Here is a 19,052-nt window from a genome sequence, read left to right on the forward strand (position 1 = left end):
CTTTCCACTAACCTGTATGTCGCTGATTTTTTTTCCCAGTCAAGGAGCCTTGCCTTGTTATCCATTTCAGTTTGTTATGACCACAGTATCTTAAGAGTAAGCAACTCATTTAAGGAATGGGGGGGGGGGCGGACCCAAAGTTGGAAATGACACTTTTAACAAAAATCACCTGCATGCTTCCTTTTATGAATACAAATGTCCATTTTTTCTGTACATTACAGGCAGACTAGTGTAAAATGGTTGAGAACGTAACTTTTAAACTATGAATTCCTTAAATACATTTAGAACCCGGGTCTTTGTACCAATAAAAACTGTATGCTTGACATTACTTATATCCAACTTTATTTTCTGCAACTTTGCTCAAGGACTTAAACATTTACTTTGATAGCCCCTCGTTCTGCACAGATGATAAACACAGAAGGAATCAATTTTCGAGTTGTGCAGCAGCCCGTTGGGGAACAAGAAGAGGCTTTCATTAATCTTGAATTCCTTGGTTCCCCCTTTCTTCCTTCTGTTTGCAAGAGTCACTTTGCAGTGTGATTTTCAGGAGGGCACAGTCTTTTCACCTGAGCAATAACAGGGTACAATAATCTATACGAGGCATGTATAGATGCAGTCAAGAAATAATGAGCTTTTAAAGAGGGGAGGCCTGCTTTTTCTTTAATTTGCTTCTGCTGGCTTTGAATTGGTTTATTCCCAAGGCAGCTGGATCTGTGCAACAAAAATGTTCAAATCTCGCCCCCCCCCCACCTTCTCTAAAGCCTTAACAGATGAGAAAGATTAAATAAACTTCCTAGTAGCCAGTTCCAACTCCTAACTTGTTTAAATTGAAGAAACTCAGAGGCTAGGCAACATATTATGAACCAACGCCTGGCTCAGAGCAAACGTGAACAAAAAGATATGAGAAAGTGCTTGAACTTTTTCATCTGCCCTTTTCCGGCTCCACACACCTAGTGTTCAAAATGTGGCTGTGCATGAATTTTGGCCCCCACAAGTGGAAAAGACTGCTTGGGGAGTGATTTGGAGCAGATAAGTGGCGGGTGGTGAAAGTGTTAAGCTCCGCTCTCTTCCACACTCAATATTATGGTCTGCATGTCACACCCTGACAGCTCGGCTACCCGTCTTTGCACGTCAGGCATTTTGTTCCTCTAACTAACAGGAGGAATAACACCCCTCTCTCTTCTTAAATAAATAAATAAGTCCAGCCTCTGTTTCACAACAACAGTGGTCAGGTAAATAGCTGTTCAAAAGGGAAATCTGATAACCGGCCCGGCCTCTATTTGAATCTGATCGTAAACCCATTTCCGGTTGCAGCGACACTCTGCCCCACACTTGGTGGAATTGCATTTAGGGCAGGGGTAGAAGCAGCCCAAGCAGTTCTTCTCCAGGCAGTCACACAAATCCGCTTTACTGGAAAGCAGCCGGCCGTGTTTGTCATATTTCTTCACGGGTCTGTGAAAGAGAAAACATGGAATCGCCATTGGTTTTCAGAGTATGAAGCAAATAAAAGTGGGAAAGCCCTGGGGGGGGGCACCTCCGTACTTCCCCCTGATACTCCTGCAATATACAGTTCCAGAAGACCATTTGACTTCCCAAATGTTCAACAACTGAGGCGCAATGGGCAGTCTCCAAAGTCCGCCAAAGTCAATGGAGAATATTGAGAAAAGTTTGAAAACGGAAGCAATTACTTCCTGGTTTTTGGCATTCGAATACCAAAACGTTCAGCTTCCGAGATGCTCGAAAACCGAGGTACTGCTGTACTGAAAAAACAGTTTTGAATCTCAGACCTTAACTTGGGGCCATATTACCTAAGTCCAACTTGGAAGGATGAGTTAGGAGTTATTTGGGGAAGATGTTTGCTAAGGGCTGCTGTTCCCTGGAAGATTTTCCACAGGTAACCTAGATGCTCATGCTAAGTTGTGCAGTTAAGCACTGTAGCCATATAAGAACAGCTGTCATTTGTGCAGTTAGCAAGGGACCCTAAATATCAGAAATCTGATCAGTTGCACAACTTACCTAACAAATGGGCACACATATCAACAAACTAGGGTTCAGTGAAGTATTCTGCAGGGGAGAGCCAGGAACATTAGCCACAAAGACTGGCCAGCATGATTAATTACAATCCAAACTAACTAGAGATAGGGAATTGCATTCCTGTACTGTCTTGCAAACAGCATATTTAAAATAAATTAGAGGTGTCCTAGATTCTGATATTGATGAGCACTATCAATAAGCCTATCCTGCTTCCTTATCAGCAGAATTCACAACCACCATCAATTCTAGTTTTCTTGGGATTCAGACTATTTTTTTGTCCTCATCCAATTTATTAGTGTCTCTAAGAATCAGTTCAAAGCCGCTATTTGCTTCTGATTCAGATGCAAAAACAAAATAGAGAAGGGTACCACCAGCATATTGATGGCCCATTTCTCCAAATCCTGGACATTTTCCATGGCGTTTGTTATACTGTACCAAATAAAGAAGGAGAATTAGAAAGTTTTGCTGCACTCAAGTACAGTGGTACCTTGGTAGTCGAATGGCTTGGTTCCCAACCAAATTGGCCCCCAGACACTGCAAACCCGGAAGTCAGAGTTCTGGTTTGCGAACATTTTTCAGAAGTCGAACATCCGAAGCGGCTTCCACAGCTTCCAATTGAGTGCAGGAACACAATTAGAAGCCACGTCATGGTTTTTGAATCATTTCGGGAGTCGAACGGACTCCCAGAATGGATTAAATTTGAGAACTAAGGTACCACTGTAGTCTCCATACAGATGTAAGCTGTCCATTACTATCTTACCATTATAACTGGAAAAATTCTAAACCAGTTGAGTGCAGAGACTCTAAGGATGGCATGATAACTTATGGCAGTTTCTTTTATGCACTTTTCTCTTGTTTTTTAAAGAGAATGCAGCCTCGGCAGATAGAAAAATCAGCTCTGACCTCAGATGAGCAGGTAATATTTATGATCAACTGTGGTTCTACTCCAGATGAACACCTGCCTACTGGGGCTACTAAAAAGGATACAGTCTATGTTGGAGCATGGGGAACAAGAGAAGATGGATGTTACCATTGGGCCCCACTTCTGATTTTTCCCTTGTCTGCCTAATGAATGTTAATCAACTACCAATTCTGTGCCTATTTTCTCAGAAAGCAAATTCCAGAGAAACCGGTGGGGCTTAAAAGACAGTTTGCATCGTACTGCTGTCTTAAATTATGAACATCAGGACCCAGCCTTATGATCTTATGGTAATTATTATGATGGTCTGTAATTACTCCCAATTTAAAATATAGAATAAGATGCCGCATGTTACTTACTTCTTTGTATTGTTAAAACAATCCTGGTTTATCATTGACAGGCAGGCTTTCTTCTGCTGCTCTCGGGTTTCAGGGTTGAAGTCTGCTAGAAGCGGTCCCGGATTTTGAAATGCCAGGCACTTCAGCTGACGCTCTATTTGTTGCTAAGAGAAAACGAGCGGTTCTGAGTTACAGTGATAAAATACTCTAAATCAGGCAGTAGCACAGGGTGGACCCATTTCAAGCCAGACCCAAACTTAAAGCATTCTGGGGGTTGTTACATGATTTTGAACAGGGAAGGCATTCACATTCTTACCTTCCCCATTTGAAGTTTGACACCCACACCTACATATACCTGGCCACTTCATTATCACTCACGCTTATTTATTTATTATCTATATTCTTAGTTGTCTCAGAATACAGATCCTCCAGATGATGCACAATAAGTTAAATAAAACCACATTTGAAATGTAACAATGATGATACAAGCTCACACTAAATGCCAGAGCAACACAAAGCCATAAAGCAATGCCTATCCCAAAAACTCATTGTGCACATCAGGAAAGCCACAACAGAGGAGCCACCCCCAAAAAGGCCCTCTCTCTCCCTTGTAGCCAGTGCCTGCACTTCAGGATGAGGGGACAACAGAAGAGATGCTCCAGCCATTCCCACAACCTGTCTGCTGTGCTGAACCCACTTTATTGCTTCATGAATGGCAGTGGTGGATTGCTGGGTGCATGAAGGAAGGGAGGGAAGGATGGTCGGCCATCACAATGCAGATGAGATCAGGATGGCAAAAGGCAGCCAACTGATTTCTGTTGCAATGCAGGAGAAAGGATTGGTTCAATCATCCATCACTCTCTTTTCCTCTCTTGCTCACCATTTCTGCATGCTCAAGGGGGAGGGTTATTTTTACCATGATGGCATCAGCTGTAGGGCACATGCAATTTTATAAATTATGAATTATAAATTCCCCTCATCTTGTCATAATTTAGCAGAGAGAGCAGATGGCAAACACAGGGGTGGGGAGATAGCCAATGCACAAAGGAGAAGCTAGGTGCAACGCCAGCCAACCTGTCCTGGCCAGACAGGCAGCTGCACTAACTGCTACGGGAAATGGTGAACAAAATCATGATAAACCAACACTTATGGGTGTCAACAGTAAGTCATCGTCAGAAACAAATCACGGTTTACAGTGAATGAACGAGCAATGTGCAGAAGCACTCGTGCCCTCTCTGCCTTGCCTACCCCAGGAGAAACAAACATTACGTGCAAACCACTAACTGGTAAGCCAAGAACAAACCTTTGAATCCATTTGTGGTTTACTGAGAGAGAAACAAACCTCAAATGCTCTTCACATATAACACTAAGGCAAGCCTTGTGGTTTGTTTGTCCCAGAGATGCTGATTGAGTAGAACACACCAGCACACTCCTCATAGTTTTTTTTCCTGATTATAGCTCACCATTACTTGCGAACCAGGCCAAGGTTAAATGACAACAAAGAAAATACAGGGCAGCACCACTGAGCCTCTTGGGCTTGCCGATCAGAAGGTTGGCGGTTCGAATCCCCGCAACAGGGTGAGCTCCCGTTGCTCGGTCCCTGCTCCTGCCAACCTAGCAGTTTGAAAGCATGTCCAAGTGCAAGTAGATAAATAGGTACCGCTCCGGCGGGAAGGTAAACGGCGTTTCCGTGCGCTGCTCTGGTTCGCCAGAAGCAGCTTAGTCATGCTGGCCACATGACCCAGAAACTGTCTGCAGACAAATGCCAGCTCCCTCGGCCTGTAAAGCGAGATGAGCGCCGCAACCCCAGAGTCGGCCACGACTGGACTTAACTGTCAGGGGTCTTTTAGCTTTACCTTTATTAGCACTAGTAAGGAAGCTGCTAGGCAGGCATGATAATTGAGTTGCTCACTTAGGCTAATTTTGTGATGTCTAAGAGACCCTCAGTTTGCCTAGGTGCCAAGACAACCACTCAAAATGTACTGGTGTCATGACCAAGGGCCCTGACACTTGATCTACAGGGGGAAAGGCCATGGATTCAGAGGATATCTCTGACTGGGAGGGAAATGCATCTTCTGAACCCACTTGTGACATGCATCTTCAGCCTGAAAAGGTCACATTATTTTCTTCAAACACCAAGGGCTTCAGCTCAGAAGCTACAGTAATAATAATAATATATTATTTATACCCACCCCCCCGTAAATGCTTGAACTCTGCTACTCTCTGCTAGGTAGTTGCCTCCCTCCAAACTCTTACCGTCTTCTTTTTCCACTGATCCCCTTCGCCTGGCAACTCAAGAATCTGAAGGCAAGGAAAAGGCACAGAAAGAATCACTGATGCAAAAACAATAAAATAGGCAGAGGTGCTACAGCAAAGTACTGAAAAGAATGAATAAACCAAAAGCCAACACATTAATAGCTAGGGAAAGTATTTCAGGGTGGCCGTTTTATTTTCAGAAGCAAGAAAGGGTTGAATTTTGATTCATAATAAAATACAAGTAAGCTAGTAAATTTGTGCACAAATTCAAACGGGAGCTAAGAATGAGGCTGTGCTTTTATTTATTTATTTTTAAATATCTAAGTCAGTAGTTGACTACTGTATTAATTTAGTTGTTCGAAAAGGTGAGGGGGAAGGAGGGACAAGTCAAATGATTGAACTGCAGAAAAAACAAGCATCTGTTCTAATAAAAGGCTTGCACAATGAAGGCGAAATGATAAGGAGCAACACTGAAAGAGAAAATGCCAAACACATGCAGTCTGCTGAATTAGATGGACTTATGCTCGATCAACTGTGCAATGATGTGCCTATGTGGCTAAAAATATATCACCTGCCTGTGTTTGACTAAATAGCTCTCGGGCTGTTACCTTTTCCTAATATCAGCTTACGGCTGAACGCCTTAAATCCTTCCATGTGGAAACTGTTATGACATGACGAGTTGTTCGCCGGTGGCTCACCATAAAGTCCCAGCAAGTTCCACCAGGGAACTGCTAACCTCCCTCTTCCAACATCTGTGGTTACATGGCCAAACCTGCCTAATCTGTGAGATGAATCACCATGGGCAAGCAGCTCTCCATGTAACAACAGCTGCCACATGGAAGGATTTAAAGCAGCCTTCACATGCTAAGCTGTACTGGATACATCCCTCCCCTCTCTATCACACACAAACTTTTCAGAGCTGATTGAGGATGCAAAAGCTGATTGAGGATGCAGATGCTAAAGCATTAACCTATGTTGTATATTTGTAATGTGTGACTGTTTTCTTTGTGTCTGGAACTTTATGTCAGGATCTGGGCCAGATCCTTATCTCCCCCATCATGCACAAGTGCATTTGATAGGTGGGTGGGACCCCTCACCTGTCTGTCACGTGACATCACAATGCAATCAGGCACCTTTGTAGGTGATATCTTATGATATCACTGACACATTAAGTTTTGATACAGGTACAAGGATGTGGGAATGTTAAGGATAGTGGGAGAGGATATATTGATTAAACATTATCCTTCCTTCACTCACGCCAGTGAGTCATGTAGCAGAGCAGATTCCCCGCAATACAGCAGGAAGCTAGTTTGCAGATTCATTTGAATCTCTTTAGTTAAGCAATCCAATCTGGCTTGCCCAGATGCATTATTCCTGGTGTCCCCTTTTTCCCCCTCTTAAAAGAATAAAGACACAAGAGCCTTTCCTTAAAAGTAGCAATAAGTTTACTCACATTCAACTCACAGTATGATCCCTGAAGGCAGGCTTTAGCTTATAATTACATAGCAAGTTGCGAGTTAATCCCACATGGGGATTGAGCCCATGTGCTGCTGGCTGAGAGCCAGCAGACAGCAAAATACAGTAAGAGAACAGCATCAGGAGAACAAAATGGAGAGCAGCATGGCATCAAGAAGAAGAAGAAGAAGAAGAAGAAGAGTTTGGATTTGATATCCCGCCTTTCACTCCCCTTCAGGAGTCTCAAAGCGGCTAACAATCTCCTTTCCCTTCCTCCCCCACAACAAACACTCTGTGAGGTGAGTGGGGCTGAGAGACTTCATAGAAGTATGACTGGCCCAAGGTCACCCAGCAGCTGCATGTGGAGGAGCGGAGACGCGAACCCGGTTACCCAGATTACGTGACTCTTAACCACTACACCACAGAAAGATGGCTGCGTGACTTGGCTCTTTTGTGGAGTCAGCCAGGATCACGCCTATCCTTTTGATCACATGCAGGGGAGGGACGCTACAGACAAGGGAACAGGAAGTTATACTGGCTGGAGTAACACCTCCCTGCCTGTGTCCACTCTAGGGAAACAAGGAATGCTCCAATGGATTACATCCCACAAAGGATACTTTTTTAAGGCAACCACATATAACTTCATGAGTAGGGCAGGTGAGTGTGGCAAAACACACTTGTAGATCAAACTGGGATGCCTCACAGCTGGAGGTTCCCCACTGCTGTTTTAGATTGCTACTGCTAGCCATGTGGTTTGCATTGCCACACCCTCATCGCTGACAACATTGATACACACATATGGATAGGTTCTTTTGACAAGCATTCCCTTTGTTGCCAAAAAAAAAAAAAAAAAAAGTCAGATGGGCCATTGCACCATGTAGCTGAGTATTTCTGCTTCTCATGGAAGCAGAATGGAAAACAACCACTGGTAGAAAACTGCTACAATATATAAGAAAACAGATAAAAAAAAGCAGCTAATACACCAATTCAGAGAAGAAAAATAAACTAGCTATAAATTTATGTGTGTTGTGTGCAAAGGATAGCAGTCTGCACAGTGACAGTACCTACGCACAATACAACCTATTATATGACCCCAACAAAACCATTTGCTGCATCACACATCCCTGACTAATCCACTTTTTGTCTAAGCTACAGGATATGTAAAACTGGATTCTATGCACATGTCAACATAAACACATGATGACGCTAGCCCACCCTAGAGCGGCTATATATTTTCACCCTAAGACAGAGAATGTTTTAGTTGCTGAATCAGTCCCTCCATAAATTTCTTGGTTTGGGTACTTGTGGAACAACAAAGTGACCCAGTTAAAACAACACTGTGGTAGAGTGGTTAGAGTTGTGGTTGAGGGTGTGGAAAGCAGTGAAGTTCACTGTATGACCTTGGGTCAGTGGCAGTATCTCAGCCTAAGCTACCTCACAGAGCTGTTGGGAAGATAATGTGGGGACTGGGAGAACTACACATGCCATCTTGATTATCTTGGAATGGAGGTGGTATATAAATGTAATAAGCAAATAAACTCATGGTATGATGTATATTGTTTTGGAACTGATGATTTTGTGGTTGTGACATACTCCGAGGTCATTTACAGAGTTCTTACCCTTCCCTGTATCCTGCCACATCCTGGGGGGTCACAAGACAAACTTAACTGTGTACCTAAAGGCTCCACCTTAGTCAACAGAATTAAGTCTACAACAGATTAGCCAAATGGATTATTAACTGCTACCATATAGAGCCATAGAACTTTACCATAGTTTGGGTTAAGAGGCTGAAGATCAGGACAGGGGGTGAGATACTGGAATCCCACTGTATCGAACCACACCAGCTGCGCTTAAACCTCCGAATTTGATTTATAAACCAATTATACACAACATGGTATTGAAGCCAACTTACAAAAACAAGAAAAGTTTGTTCTGACTTCTGAACTTGCTTCTAACTACTAGGCAGTGAATGTTTCTTATGTGCTTCAGAAACAGTGGAGTCTAAAATTACCAGTCTTTTGTGCTGCTCTCATGGCAGATGGATAGCATTGCGCCTCACCAGGTAACTCCAACTGAAGGTCCCGAGCACAGGACTGCATTTATAAATATTTGCCTGTAAAATGAACAGAGGCCTAAACTGCACCCGGACATTGGCTGGGATGAAACGAAGGTCACCTCGGATGGTCCATTCAGGAAAGGAGGCAGGAAGGAACACTGGGTCCTTGGGGTGTAGCAAAAGGTCAAACAAACATTTCAGTTTTCTATCATTTGACCCCAACTCTTTGTGACAGCTACAATAGTTCAACTTCTGGTTCATACACAACAGCAAGCCAAAATTAGGGGGAAGTGAATCTTAAACATTCTGGCAAAGTCCTTCTGGTAGCACAGGAAGAGGAGGAGGGGGAGAGGGGCAGGGCAGGAATCCAAAGCTTTGCTTGGAGTTCTTCCAGCTCATGTACATAACACTAAAACTGTGAACCTGTCCCATGTGGAAGGAAGTGTTGGAATTCCTGCTCCATGATTGCAGTCATGGAATTTTTGTCTTTCCATGACGGTATATGCTTTGACTCCACAGAGTGGGAAGTGACGGAGACAGGATGTTTGTGTTACTGTGTTCTGTGAAGTGGGACTATTGTCCTTTGTTGTTGTTTTTCTCTTTGCTGTCTGATGCTAGAGAGAGAGGGAGCCATGTTGCAGTGCTCCGTGTGTGTTTATATGTTAATAAAGTAGATTAGCCAAAATGCTGAGGTCTGTCACACGAAATGCACAAACTCTGCGGATCCCTACGTTTGCCGGTGTTGGTTGACATTGGTCGCTGTGATGTTCGAGCAGAAGAAAGCTTTTGAAGCTCCCGAATGATCGACCAGGAGAGAGGGAACATGCCAGTCAGGCATGTGTCTCTACCAGGGTCCTACTCGAGCGTAGGCTGAGCTCTTGAAAGGAAGAGGGGTGGTCAGTAGTGGTCAGTGGAGTACTGCTTACCTAACCTGACACCTGTATCGCTGTGGCTTTCTGGGAGGGGTGAGGCAGCAGCAAGGCTGCCTAAACATGTGAACCTGGTCATTGTAGCAACAAGGATGTACTGGCAGGCAAGCTGCATTGGCTCCAACACCATGCCAAATTCTACTGGAAACAGGAGAAGATATTGGTGGTTCCCAATTTCAAAGCAGCCTTCTCAGAGAGGTTCAACTGGCACCAGTGCTTTTTTCTGGGGGGACACAGGGGTACATATACCCCTAAACATTTTGTGAATCTTTGTACTTCTGTCCATTTACTGTATTTATTTTCCCCGATTTGAACAATAAAATGGTCATTTTCTTGAGTCAAAATGAGAATACCCCTAAACATTTTTTTAGAAAAAAAGCCTTGCCTGGCACCATCTTTATGAAATTTCCAGCACCAGGTGAAGAGTTATCTATTCTTTAATTAACACTTTATAGTCTCAATCTCTCAGTCTTAAGATGAGTTTTGAATAGTGCTTCAGGGGTTTTTAAAAATTAATTTGTTATAGTTTTTTGTGTTTATGCTGTTTTAAAATGTTGTTTTTGCTTTGTGAGCCGTCCAGAGAATTCCTGCTATGGGAAAACATTATTATTAATTATTCATATTAATTAAACTTATTAGTTGCCCTTTTACAAAATGCACCTCAAATAAATGCAATAAATAATCAACAGCCTAGTACTTACTGTCTGAACCTGTGACACATTGTCTCTGAGCTATATATCCCCCCTCCCATTAAGATGATGAAGAAAACTACACATCACTTTATTGACAACATAAAGTCTATCCTCCATTTCCTTTGTCCCATAAGGACCCTTGTCAGTAGAAAGATGGTTGAAAATATGGGCATCTTGCAGCACTTAGGAATATTGGAGCTGCTAAATAGCTAGGTTGTGGGGTCCAAACCCAAGAGAGATCTAGGCATGTTATACATTTGTATCAATACTAAGGTTCCAGACAGATTTCTAACAGGAGGAACCCCCTGGTTGGAAAATGTAAAATTTTATTTTATTGTTATTTATTAAATTTGTATACCACCATTCATCCTCAGGGCAGTTCACACACACACACACACACACACAAAATACAATATAAAAACCACAGTGTGGATCAACTTAAAATTTCATTTTCTATACTGTAATTTAGAAAAGAAGACACCTTTTGAAAGATAGAAATAAATAATATGTGTGCACTCAGATATCCTACCTGTTGTTTTTGCTCTTTAGTGCAAGTGCTAATTGTTCCTACCAGCCCCGCAGCTGCCGATTGTTCTCCTGCTGGACCATTTCCTTCTGAGGAACCATCCATTGTCAAAGGTACGCAAAACCTAAAATGGCAGGTGTACAATGTATACAGGTGAAGCATGTGCCAGACTTTAGGCAGCTAAAGATTTTCAAAGATGGCAGCAACAAGACATTTTATAGGGCACATTAACCTAGATACGGAACCATTTCTCTCCCATAGTAACTGAACCCAGATGTTTTATTATTCATTCTTTCTTACATTACTCCCCTGGCCCCCCAAAAAATCCCACGGATATACTTCATCTCCACATGTTAATTCCTGCAAGAGTACTTCTAAAGCTTCAGAAGGCACAACGAAAATGTTAAAAAAACAACGGCAGATTAGGACAATTTGAGAGCTGCTTAATCTAATAACATTATCAGCAAGAATGGCAAACAGCCTTGTGGCACATTAAAAAAAAATCTAACAAATTTGTTGCGACAGGAAACTACATCAGATGCATATGCCGTAATAATACATTTGTAAGTGTTTAACGTGTCACAAAGCTCTGCTGGCTGTGGGCAAACAAACTAACAGAATTATCAGAAAGCCAGTGACAAGTACATATTAGAGATATATTAAAAGGTATTGAAGCAGTACAGTGGTACCTCAGGTTAAGAACTTAATTCGTTCTGGTGGTCTGTTCTTAACCTGAAACTGTTCTTAACCTGAAGCACCACTTTAGCTAATGGGGCCTCCGGCTGCCGCCACACCATTTCTGTTCTCATCCTGAAGCAAAGTTCTTAACCCGAGGTACTATTTCTGGGTTAGCGGAGTCTGTAACCTGAAGCATCTGTAACCCGAGGTACCACTGTATACTATAAAGGTCTACAAATGTTCGCTTGGCTTTCTAGCCAAGCCACCAACAATCCTCAGTACTAATTCCAACCTCACCCACCACCTCTCTGGCCCGTGCAGACTTCCAAAAGACCCCAGGTTTTTGGGGTACTGCGATAAGGATAAGCTTTCGGTTTCTACCCCTGAGCCTGTCTTCCCTAATCCGAAGCCCTCCAACTATATTGGACTACAACTCCTATCAGCCCCACCCAACACAGTGGACTCAGGAAGGAGGCGGAGCCTGGCCTGAATTGCACCAGAAATCTAGCTGAGATTAAAAAAAAGAATATGAGGAGATATGGCGGCTGCTTTTATTCTTAGCCAAATTAGCTGCAGGCGTGAGAGCCTCTCTGAGGTGGCCTTGGGGGTCTCTCCCACCAAGCCCCCACCCCTTGAGGAGATCTAGATACTATATATGCTATATACTAATCTCCTCAAGGGGGTGGGGGCTTGGTGAGAGAGACCCCCAAGGCAGCCTCAGAGAGGCTCTCACGCCTGCAGTTAATTTGGCTTAGAATAAAATAATATATATATTTGGCTAAGAATATATTATAAAATATATATTTGGAGATTACACACACAGGGTTTCTTTCAGGTCAAGTTTTGTACCAATCAGGAATGGAGGTCATGGAAATAAGCTGAATAAATCAGGAGCTGGAATTGGGCCAATGTGCTTTCCTGTCCCCATTCCTCTGCACCAAAACAAAAATCTTCCAGGATTTGTTAAAGGCTGCTTCTCCTTGTGTGTATAAGCCCTTCTTCCTCTCATCCCACCTCACTTCAGAGAACAATGTATCTGGCTTCTCCCTCTTTATAGTCAGAAAGCTGTTAATTGCAAGGACTTCTTCTATCCATTCTAACTATATATTTTCATTTCTTTTTGTATATAATTTTATTAAGTTTTCTGTTTTACAATTTAAAATACTCATTTTACATCCTAAAGATACCAATTACTTCCCTTCTTCTCTTTCCACGGTTCATTTTGCATATCATAAACCCCTGCATATTTTACAAAAAAACTATTCCATTATTGCACCCATCCAAACTTGTTTACACTGTTGAATTTATCTTAACACTTCCAGCGTTTTCAGCTGTACACAATTCTTTCCCATATATTCAATAAACCTTTTCCAATCTTCTTTAAACGTATGTTCTTCTTGTTCTGTGTGTTAAGTCTGCAAGTTGTGCACGTTCTGTCAACTAAAGTTGTTGCCATTCTTCTTTAGTTGGGACCTCGCCCGTTTTGCATTTTGGGGTGATTACAGGGACTTTTTAATGACGAAACAGCTTTAGACAGCTTTCCTTAAAGGTGACGATATTTCCAAAATACAAGATAAAAAACAAATAAACTAAAACCTACATACAGCAACAGTGTTGTGTAGGCTCCTATGGTATAAGTAATGGGCCCCGCCTGCTCGCCTGCTCCCTAAAATATCACTGGTTTTCTCATTTCTATATCAATTACTTTGATAAAACACATATTCTGTTATCTGCAAATGGCTTTAGATACCTATTAGGTTCATAAATTACCATATAGCACATATTCAACACAAAAAGCAGCGACAATTTGTTGTTGACAAAGGACAGATGGACATACAAAGGGCCCCATTACCTTCAGTAGCTTAGGGCCTCATGAAACCTAAATCTGCCTCTGAGCAGGGCGTGTCGTTTTAAGGGGTGAAATTTATTTCCCCCAAAATTTATTCAGTGAGGGGGTCTTTAAAATATTGTTTTTGGGTGTGAAAAATTCAAACCTGCTTTTTTGTGACTGGACAACATTTAGCTTAGTAAATCTAAGATTACCACAGAATTGCAGAATTGGAAAGGACCACGAGGTCCAACCCCACATTGCAGGAATCAGTGTGGGGCTGGAAACCACAGCCCTGAGATTAAGAGTCTCCTAAGAACTGCTTTCAGAAAACTAAAAAAAATTAATTTTACCTTCTGAAAACGTCAGGTAATATAGAATACGTAACTGCAAATACTTGGCCATGCTTTTTAATGACTTCTATGCAATTTCTCACACATTTTACTTACCAAGCAAAACTAAATTATATTAATTTAACCCGAATATGTTTTGAATTCCCAAGTCGCGTTAGAACTTTTTAGCACCCTTCGCTTTTGGAAGCTGGAAGTTTAAAAAGTCAACACACCCAACTCTCACATTTCATTTACCTGCAAATGTTTTATTATTATCTGAAACTCATGTGCTGCCCTGTTGCATAATGCCCAAAAGGGAAACACCAAACTCCATTTGCAGTGATGAGGCCAAAAACTCTGGCACCTAAGACAAAAAATCCAAATGGTGCTCTCAACTGTAGTAAAATATATATAAAAAACTATGTAACTGACAATTTGCTGTTTTTAAATGGTACTCCAAATTCTGATATTTGAAGTTGACCACAACACTCTTTCTCACTGTAGGGCCAATTCCAGAAGCAGTGGCATCACTGTGTTACTCTTTATCTTAAATATGAGTTCTGCTGTCTTAACATCTGCTATGTAGGCCACTCATATAACACAGGCCTGCTGTGCCATCTCCCTTCATTGCAATGTTATTTCCATCGGTGGTCACTGAAAAGTACAGTGGTACCTCAGGTTACATATGCTTCAGGTTACATACGCTTCAGGCTACAGACTCCGCTAACCCAGAAATAGTGCTTCAGGTTAAGAACTTTGCTTCAGGTTGAGAACAGAAATCATGCTCCGGCGGCGCGGCAGCAGCGGGAGGCCCCATTAGCTAAAGTGTTAAGAACAGTTTCAGGTTAAGTACAGACCTCCGGAACGAATAAAGTACTTAACCCAAGGTACCAATGTATTTCATGAAATTTAAAAAACTGAAATTGGGGACTATCTGACTGGTCACGCCGAAAGGCCCTGTGTCGATTTGAAGTAAGAAACAGGACTTAAAAAAAATAAATGATTTTTTTTCTTAAATACAAACAAACAACAAACCTGTACAGCAACATGCAATATGTAGTTAAACTAATATGCCATTAGGTGTCACTATTGTTCTATGAAGGCGCAAGGACAGTATCATGCCACTGGAGGAATGAAAAATGTTCCTTTTTGACACAGACTATAAAGCATTCGTTTGAATTGCCATCGCACTTACAAATCAAATACCTTGCAAGGTATTCACACAGCTTTTCAGTTAGCATAAAAATTATTGCCAACAATTATTTTGATACATAAAACACGCATCAATCCCAATGCAAGTTTCAGAACCAGCCCCTATTTCTCTCATCCCAAATACCCGCTTTAACACACAAACCCTCGCCTCCACGGCCAGCCTTACCATTGGGGCAAGGCAATAGCCTCAGGCGGCACAGAGGGTGCAGCAGCAGCAGCCCCCTATGGCATTCCTCATGAGCCCCCTGGACAATTGCTCTCTCTTGGAAGACCAGAGCTCTGTATGCCACAAAACCTGGCATACATCCCCTAAAGTAGCCTGCACACTCCCGTTTGCTCCATAACTGATAGCTGGGCCCCATAACCCTGAAGCAAGCACATCACATACCCAGCTGTCCCCAGCCTGCCAGGTTGCTGAGCCTGCATAATCATGTCCCCACAGTGATAACTGCAAGGCTGGTCACACCTGGTCTGCCCCTGAGCTCAAGATAAGGATGGGATAGGAAATAACTGCCCTGTAGCCAATCGAAAGAATCCCTGACTTAAGCATGCTTTGTCTACTCAAGTTCTTAGTCAATAGTAACACAAGAAAGGAAGAAATTGGGCATGCATTTGCTAGGATAGTATAAATGCTTTGGGTTTTGTGCATTCGGGGACTGGTCTTTTGGAGAGATCCTGCCAAACTTCTTATGCTGCAACACTGAATAAGCTCTTTTGCCCTTCTGCCCGTTGTCTTCTATTGGTGACCAAAAGGCGGCAAGGGAGGTCTTGCCTCCACAACATAGCCATCCCATGCCTTCCAACTGCTGGTGTGAGAGGCAGTGCACACTTAATGTTGCAGCAATCCCTATCTATCCTGTATCCATCTTGTCATTCCTTGGGAAATACAAGTAATTTGCAACTTAAGTGCATTTCACTTGTACACATTCAACTTTACACACTTGGCATAAAAATAAATAGAAAGGGGGTGGGGTTTTGAGAAAATGATTACGCCAATCCCACCCACCATTGGACCCAATGGTTTTTTTACTATACGCAATGGTGGCTTTGCACACAATCGCTGGAACCTAACCCCTGCATAATATGAGAGTCGCCTGCACTGCGTTTTGATGCACTTTCCTGCAAAGCGGCTTCAATCCAAATTGAGAAAAATGATGGACCTAGCTGTAATGTGTACACAGCTTCAGGTAAAATGGAGGGTGCTTTCCTATTGCCAGTGTTAAAATAAGAATCAACTAAACAGTCAGCTTCTGTACATGTAATGTAGTTGGAGAAATGACATCGTCATTGTTGCATAAAATGCCCTGAGCCAGCTTTCCTTATTTCTCATAAGTCTTCCCAGCCTATCCTCTGCTATGCACAGTTTACATATTTTAACAGAAAAAGGACACTACTCATTTGGATAATCAAACTTATGAGGATTTCAGTATTGTCTTAATGCTTCTCTTGGATAGCCATGTGTCCTACTTCGTGGAATATATGTCTTTATTTAAAGGAGTCCATTATCTGAAAAGCTACCTGTGTCATGGAGTGATCAGTGCTGGATCTACGTATAAGCTAAACAAGCTATAGCTTAGGGCCCCTCTCTTGGGGGCCTCCAAAAATGTCACTGTTAATATACTTCTTCTTAATTGTATTTCAGTTCAACAATTTCTCTGATAAAATACAAGTTTTGTTATGTGCAAATGGCTTTAGATACCCATTGGGTCCATAAATTGCCATATAGCATATATTCAACACAAAAAAACAGCGACAATTTGTTGTTGACAAAGGACAGCTGTGCATATAAAGGGGCCCATTACCGTCAGTAGCTTAGGGCCTCATCAAACCGAAATCCGGACCTGGGAGTGATTCTGTAAAGTATAGCTGGGTGCGGCCCCTCAGGCAGGTGTTAATAATTAGTCCCCAAAGTGGGAGCAGGTGATGGGGCTGCCCTATAAATCTTAGCGTTAACCTGCAGGGGGAGAGTACACGCTGTAGATAAGACTGCTGTTTGATGTCTGTAACTGGTGCCAGAGAAGACTGCAGTAAAGCCTTGTAACTCGATTGGTGCCTACCTGTGAGTTACTGGAAGCTTGGAGGGAGCTCTTGGGAAGGCGACCCCCTCCTTGACAACCTGGTCCAAGTCCAGATGAAACCATAAGGATGGAAAACAGGGCTCTTTTGTCAACATAGACAGTGGACTCTGCAGCTACACAAGGTGACTTGATCACAAGTCTTCCTCATTAAGGTAAGATGTATTTCTGTCAAATTATCTAAAGGCAACTTTAAGGGATGCGGGTGGCGCTGTGGTCTAAATCAGAGCCTAGGGCTTGCTGATCAGAAGGGCGGTGGTTCGAATCCCCATGACAGGGTGAGCTCCCATTGCTCGGTCCCTGCTCCTGCCAACCTAGCAATTCGAAAGCACGTCAAAGTGCAAGTAGATAAATAGGTACCGCTCCGGCGGGAAGGTAAACGGCGTTTCCGTGAGCTGCTCTGGTTCGCCAGAAGCAGCTTATTCATGCTGGCCACATGACCCGGAAGCTGTCAGCGGACAAACGCCGGCTTCCTCAGCCTATAGAGTGAGATGACCACACAACCCCAGAGACATCCGTGACCGGACCTAACGGTCAGGGGTACCTTTACCTTTAAAGGCAGCTATATGTGTAATCACTGAAGATTTTTGCTGACCTAGTAGTACAAAATGAGGAAGAGGATTGCAAGATAGTTCCAGGAAATCGGACACTGGAGCAGAAGAAGGAAGATACTTTAGCCTATTGTAAACAAAATTGCTCAAGCCACAAACAAGAAGGAGGAAGCTACGCTGATACTGCAGCTGTGCATTTAAATCTGTGAAGGAGCCAGTAATACAAAAACCTTTCTCGGAAAGAGCAACTGCACACAGAGGTAACTGCTACCAGATGATATCACATTGCCAAATGCACATTTACAAAAAAGCTAATCTGGAAAAAGTTAGTTGCACTGACACCATTTCAGTTTATTATATTATTTTCATAAACCATTAAATATAAAAATTTGGATAGTTTATTCCGGGCTGGTTTAAAAGGAATTGTGCAGAAGCTTGCATTAATAATGTGCTTTCCTGCCTTCAAAACTAAGCCATATCATTCAGGGGAAAACAGAAATGCTTCTTATTCCAAACTTTTCGACAATAGAAGGATGAAACAATGCTCTGTAAATGTTTTTCCCTCTTACAAATTTCACAGCAAATTAGTTACTTGGAAGAAGCATATTAGTCCACAAATTAAACCTGCACTTGTACTAGAATGAAAAGGGTTTTTTTACATTTAACTCTTCCATGTAAAACTTTTCTCTATTTTTGCAGCAGAAAGGGAAGAATGCAGCATTTAATGTGAATATGCACAGAAAATGTTCTGAGTGTCATGAATGCAATGACAGTAACTGATCATTTACTGAAGTTAGCTGCATTGACCTAAAATCATGTCATTATTTTTTAAAGGTGGACACAGATTTCCGGCACATTTGGCATATTAGAGAGAGATCAAACTTTTTCAATAAGTTAAAATGCGTATATCCCATATCAAAGGACCACTGTACATTTTATCTTGAACTGCCATGTCAATAGCGTAAGCTTTGCCAGCTCAGAATTCAGGAGAGAAAACCACAAGTTCCCACCTGTTCTTTTCTGCAGAATATGAAGAATCATCCCACCCCACAAACTAGAACTGAAATTTGTATGTTATGCAAACAGATACATACGTAGATTATTATTTTCTACCAAGTTAGCATTTTTATGTGCATATATATATATATGTATATCTTACCTAATTTGATAA

At 42.2% G+C, this 19,052-nt stretch overlaps 1 protein-coding gene across 16 annotated transcripts; it reads right to left on the reverse strand.

Moving 5' to 3' along the window:
* Positions 1-325: 325 nt before the first annotated feature.
* On the reverse strand, positions 326-17,477 carry ARL14EPL (ARF like GTPase 14 effector protein like). 16 transcript variants are annotated; one of them, XM_083464655.1, is made up of 5 exons: positions 17,058-17,082; positions 11,209-11,329; positions 5,548-5,592; positions 3,313-3,455; positions 326-1,452 (listed from the first exon to the last, which is right to left on the reverse strand). In XM_083464655.1, exons 2-5 carry the CDS (start codon positions 11,308-11,310, stop codon positions 1,245-1,247), a joined length of 498 nt encoding a protein of 165 aa, XP_083320781.1. In that variant the 5' UTR covers positions 11,311-11,329; positions 17,058-17,082; the 3' UTR covers positions 326-1,244. The 16 variants fall into 16 exon arrangements, with proteins under 16 accessions (XP_083320781.1, XP_083320783.1, XP_083320788.1 ...); XM_083464657.1 differs by lacking the exon at positions 17,058-17,082 and adding an exon at positions 15,644-16,112; XM_083464662.1 differs by lacking the exon at positions 17,058-17,082 and adding an exon at positions 15,422-15,591.
* Positions 17,478-19,052: the final 1,575 nt, after the last annotated feature.

This window comes from Podarcis liolepis (genome assembly GCF_965112155.1).
Source record: "Podarcis liolepis genome assembly, chromosome: 11".
Lineage (NCBI taxonomy): Eukaryota > Metazoa > Chordata > Lepidosauria > Squamata > Lacertidae > Podarcis > Podarcis liolepis.

What these genes read in the sequence shown, in the direction of transcription:
- ARL14EPL (XM_083464648.1), bottom strand. Translation starts at nt 17,428, where the DNA reads ATGTTGACAAAAGAGCCCTGTTTTCCATCCTTATGGTTTCATCTGGAC. An exon ending in AAGCTTCCAGTAACTCACAG is followed by an intron (nt 11,330 to 17,312) that starts GTAGGCACCAAT and finishes CTGCCATTTTAG; the next exon opens with GTTTTGCGTACCTTTGACAA. An exon ending in CTAAAGAGCAAAAACAACAG is followed by an intron (nt 3,456 to 11,208) that starts GTAGGATATCTG and finishes GTTTTCTCTTAG; the next exon opens with CAACAAATAGAGCGTCAGCT.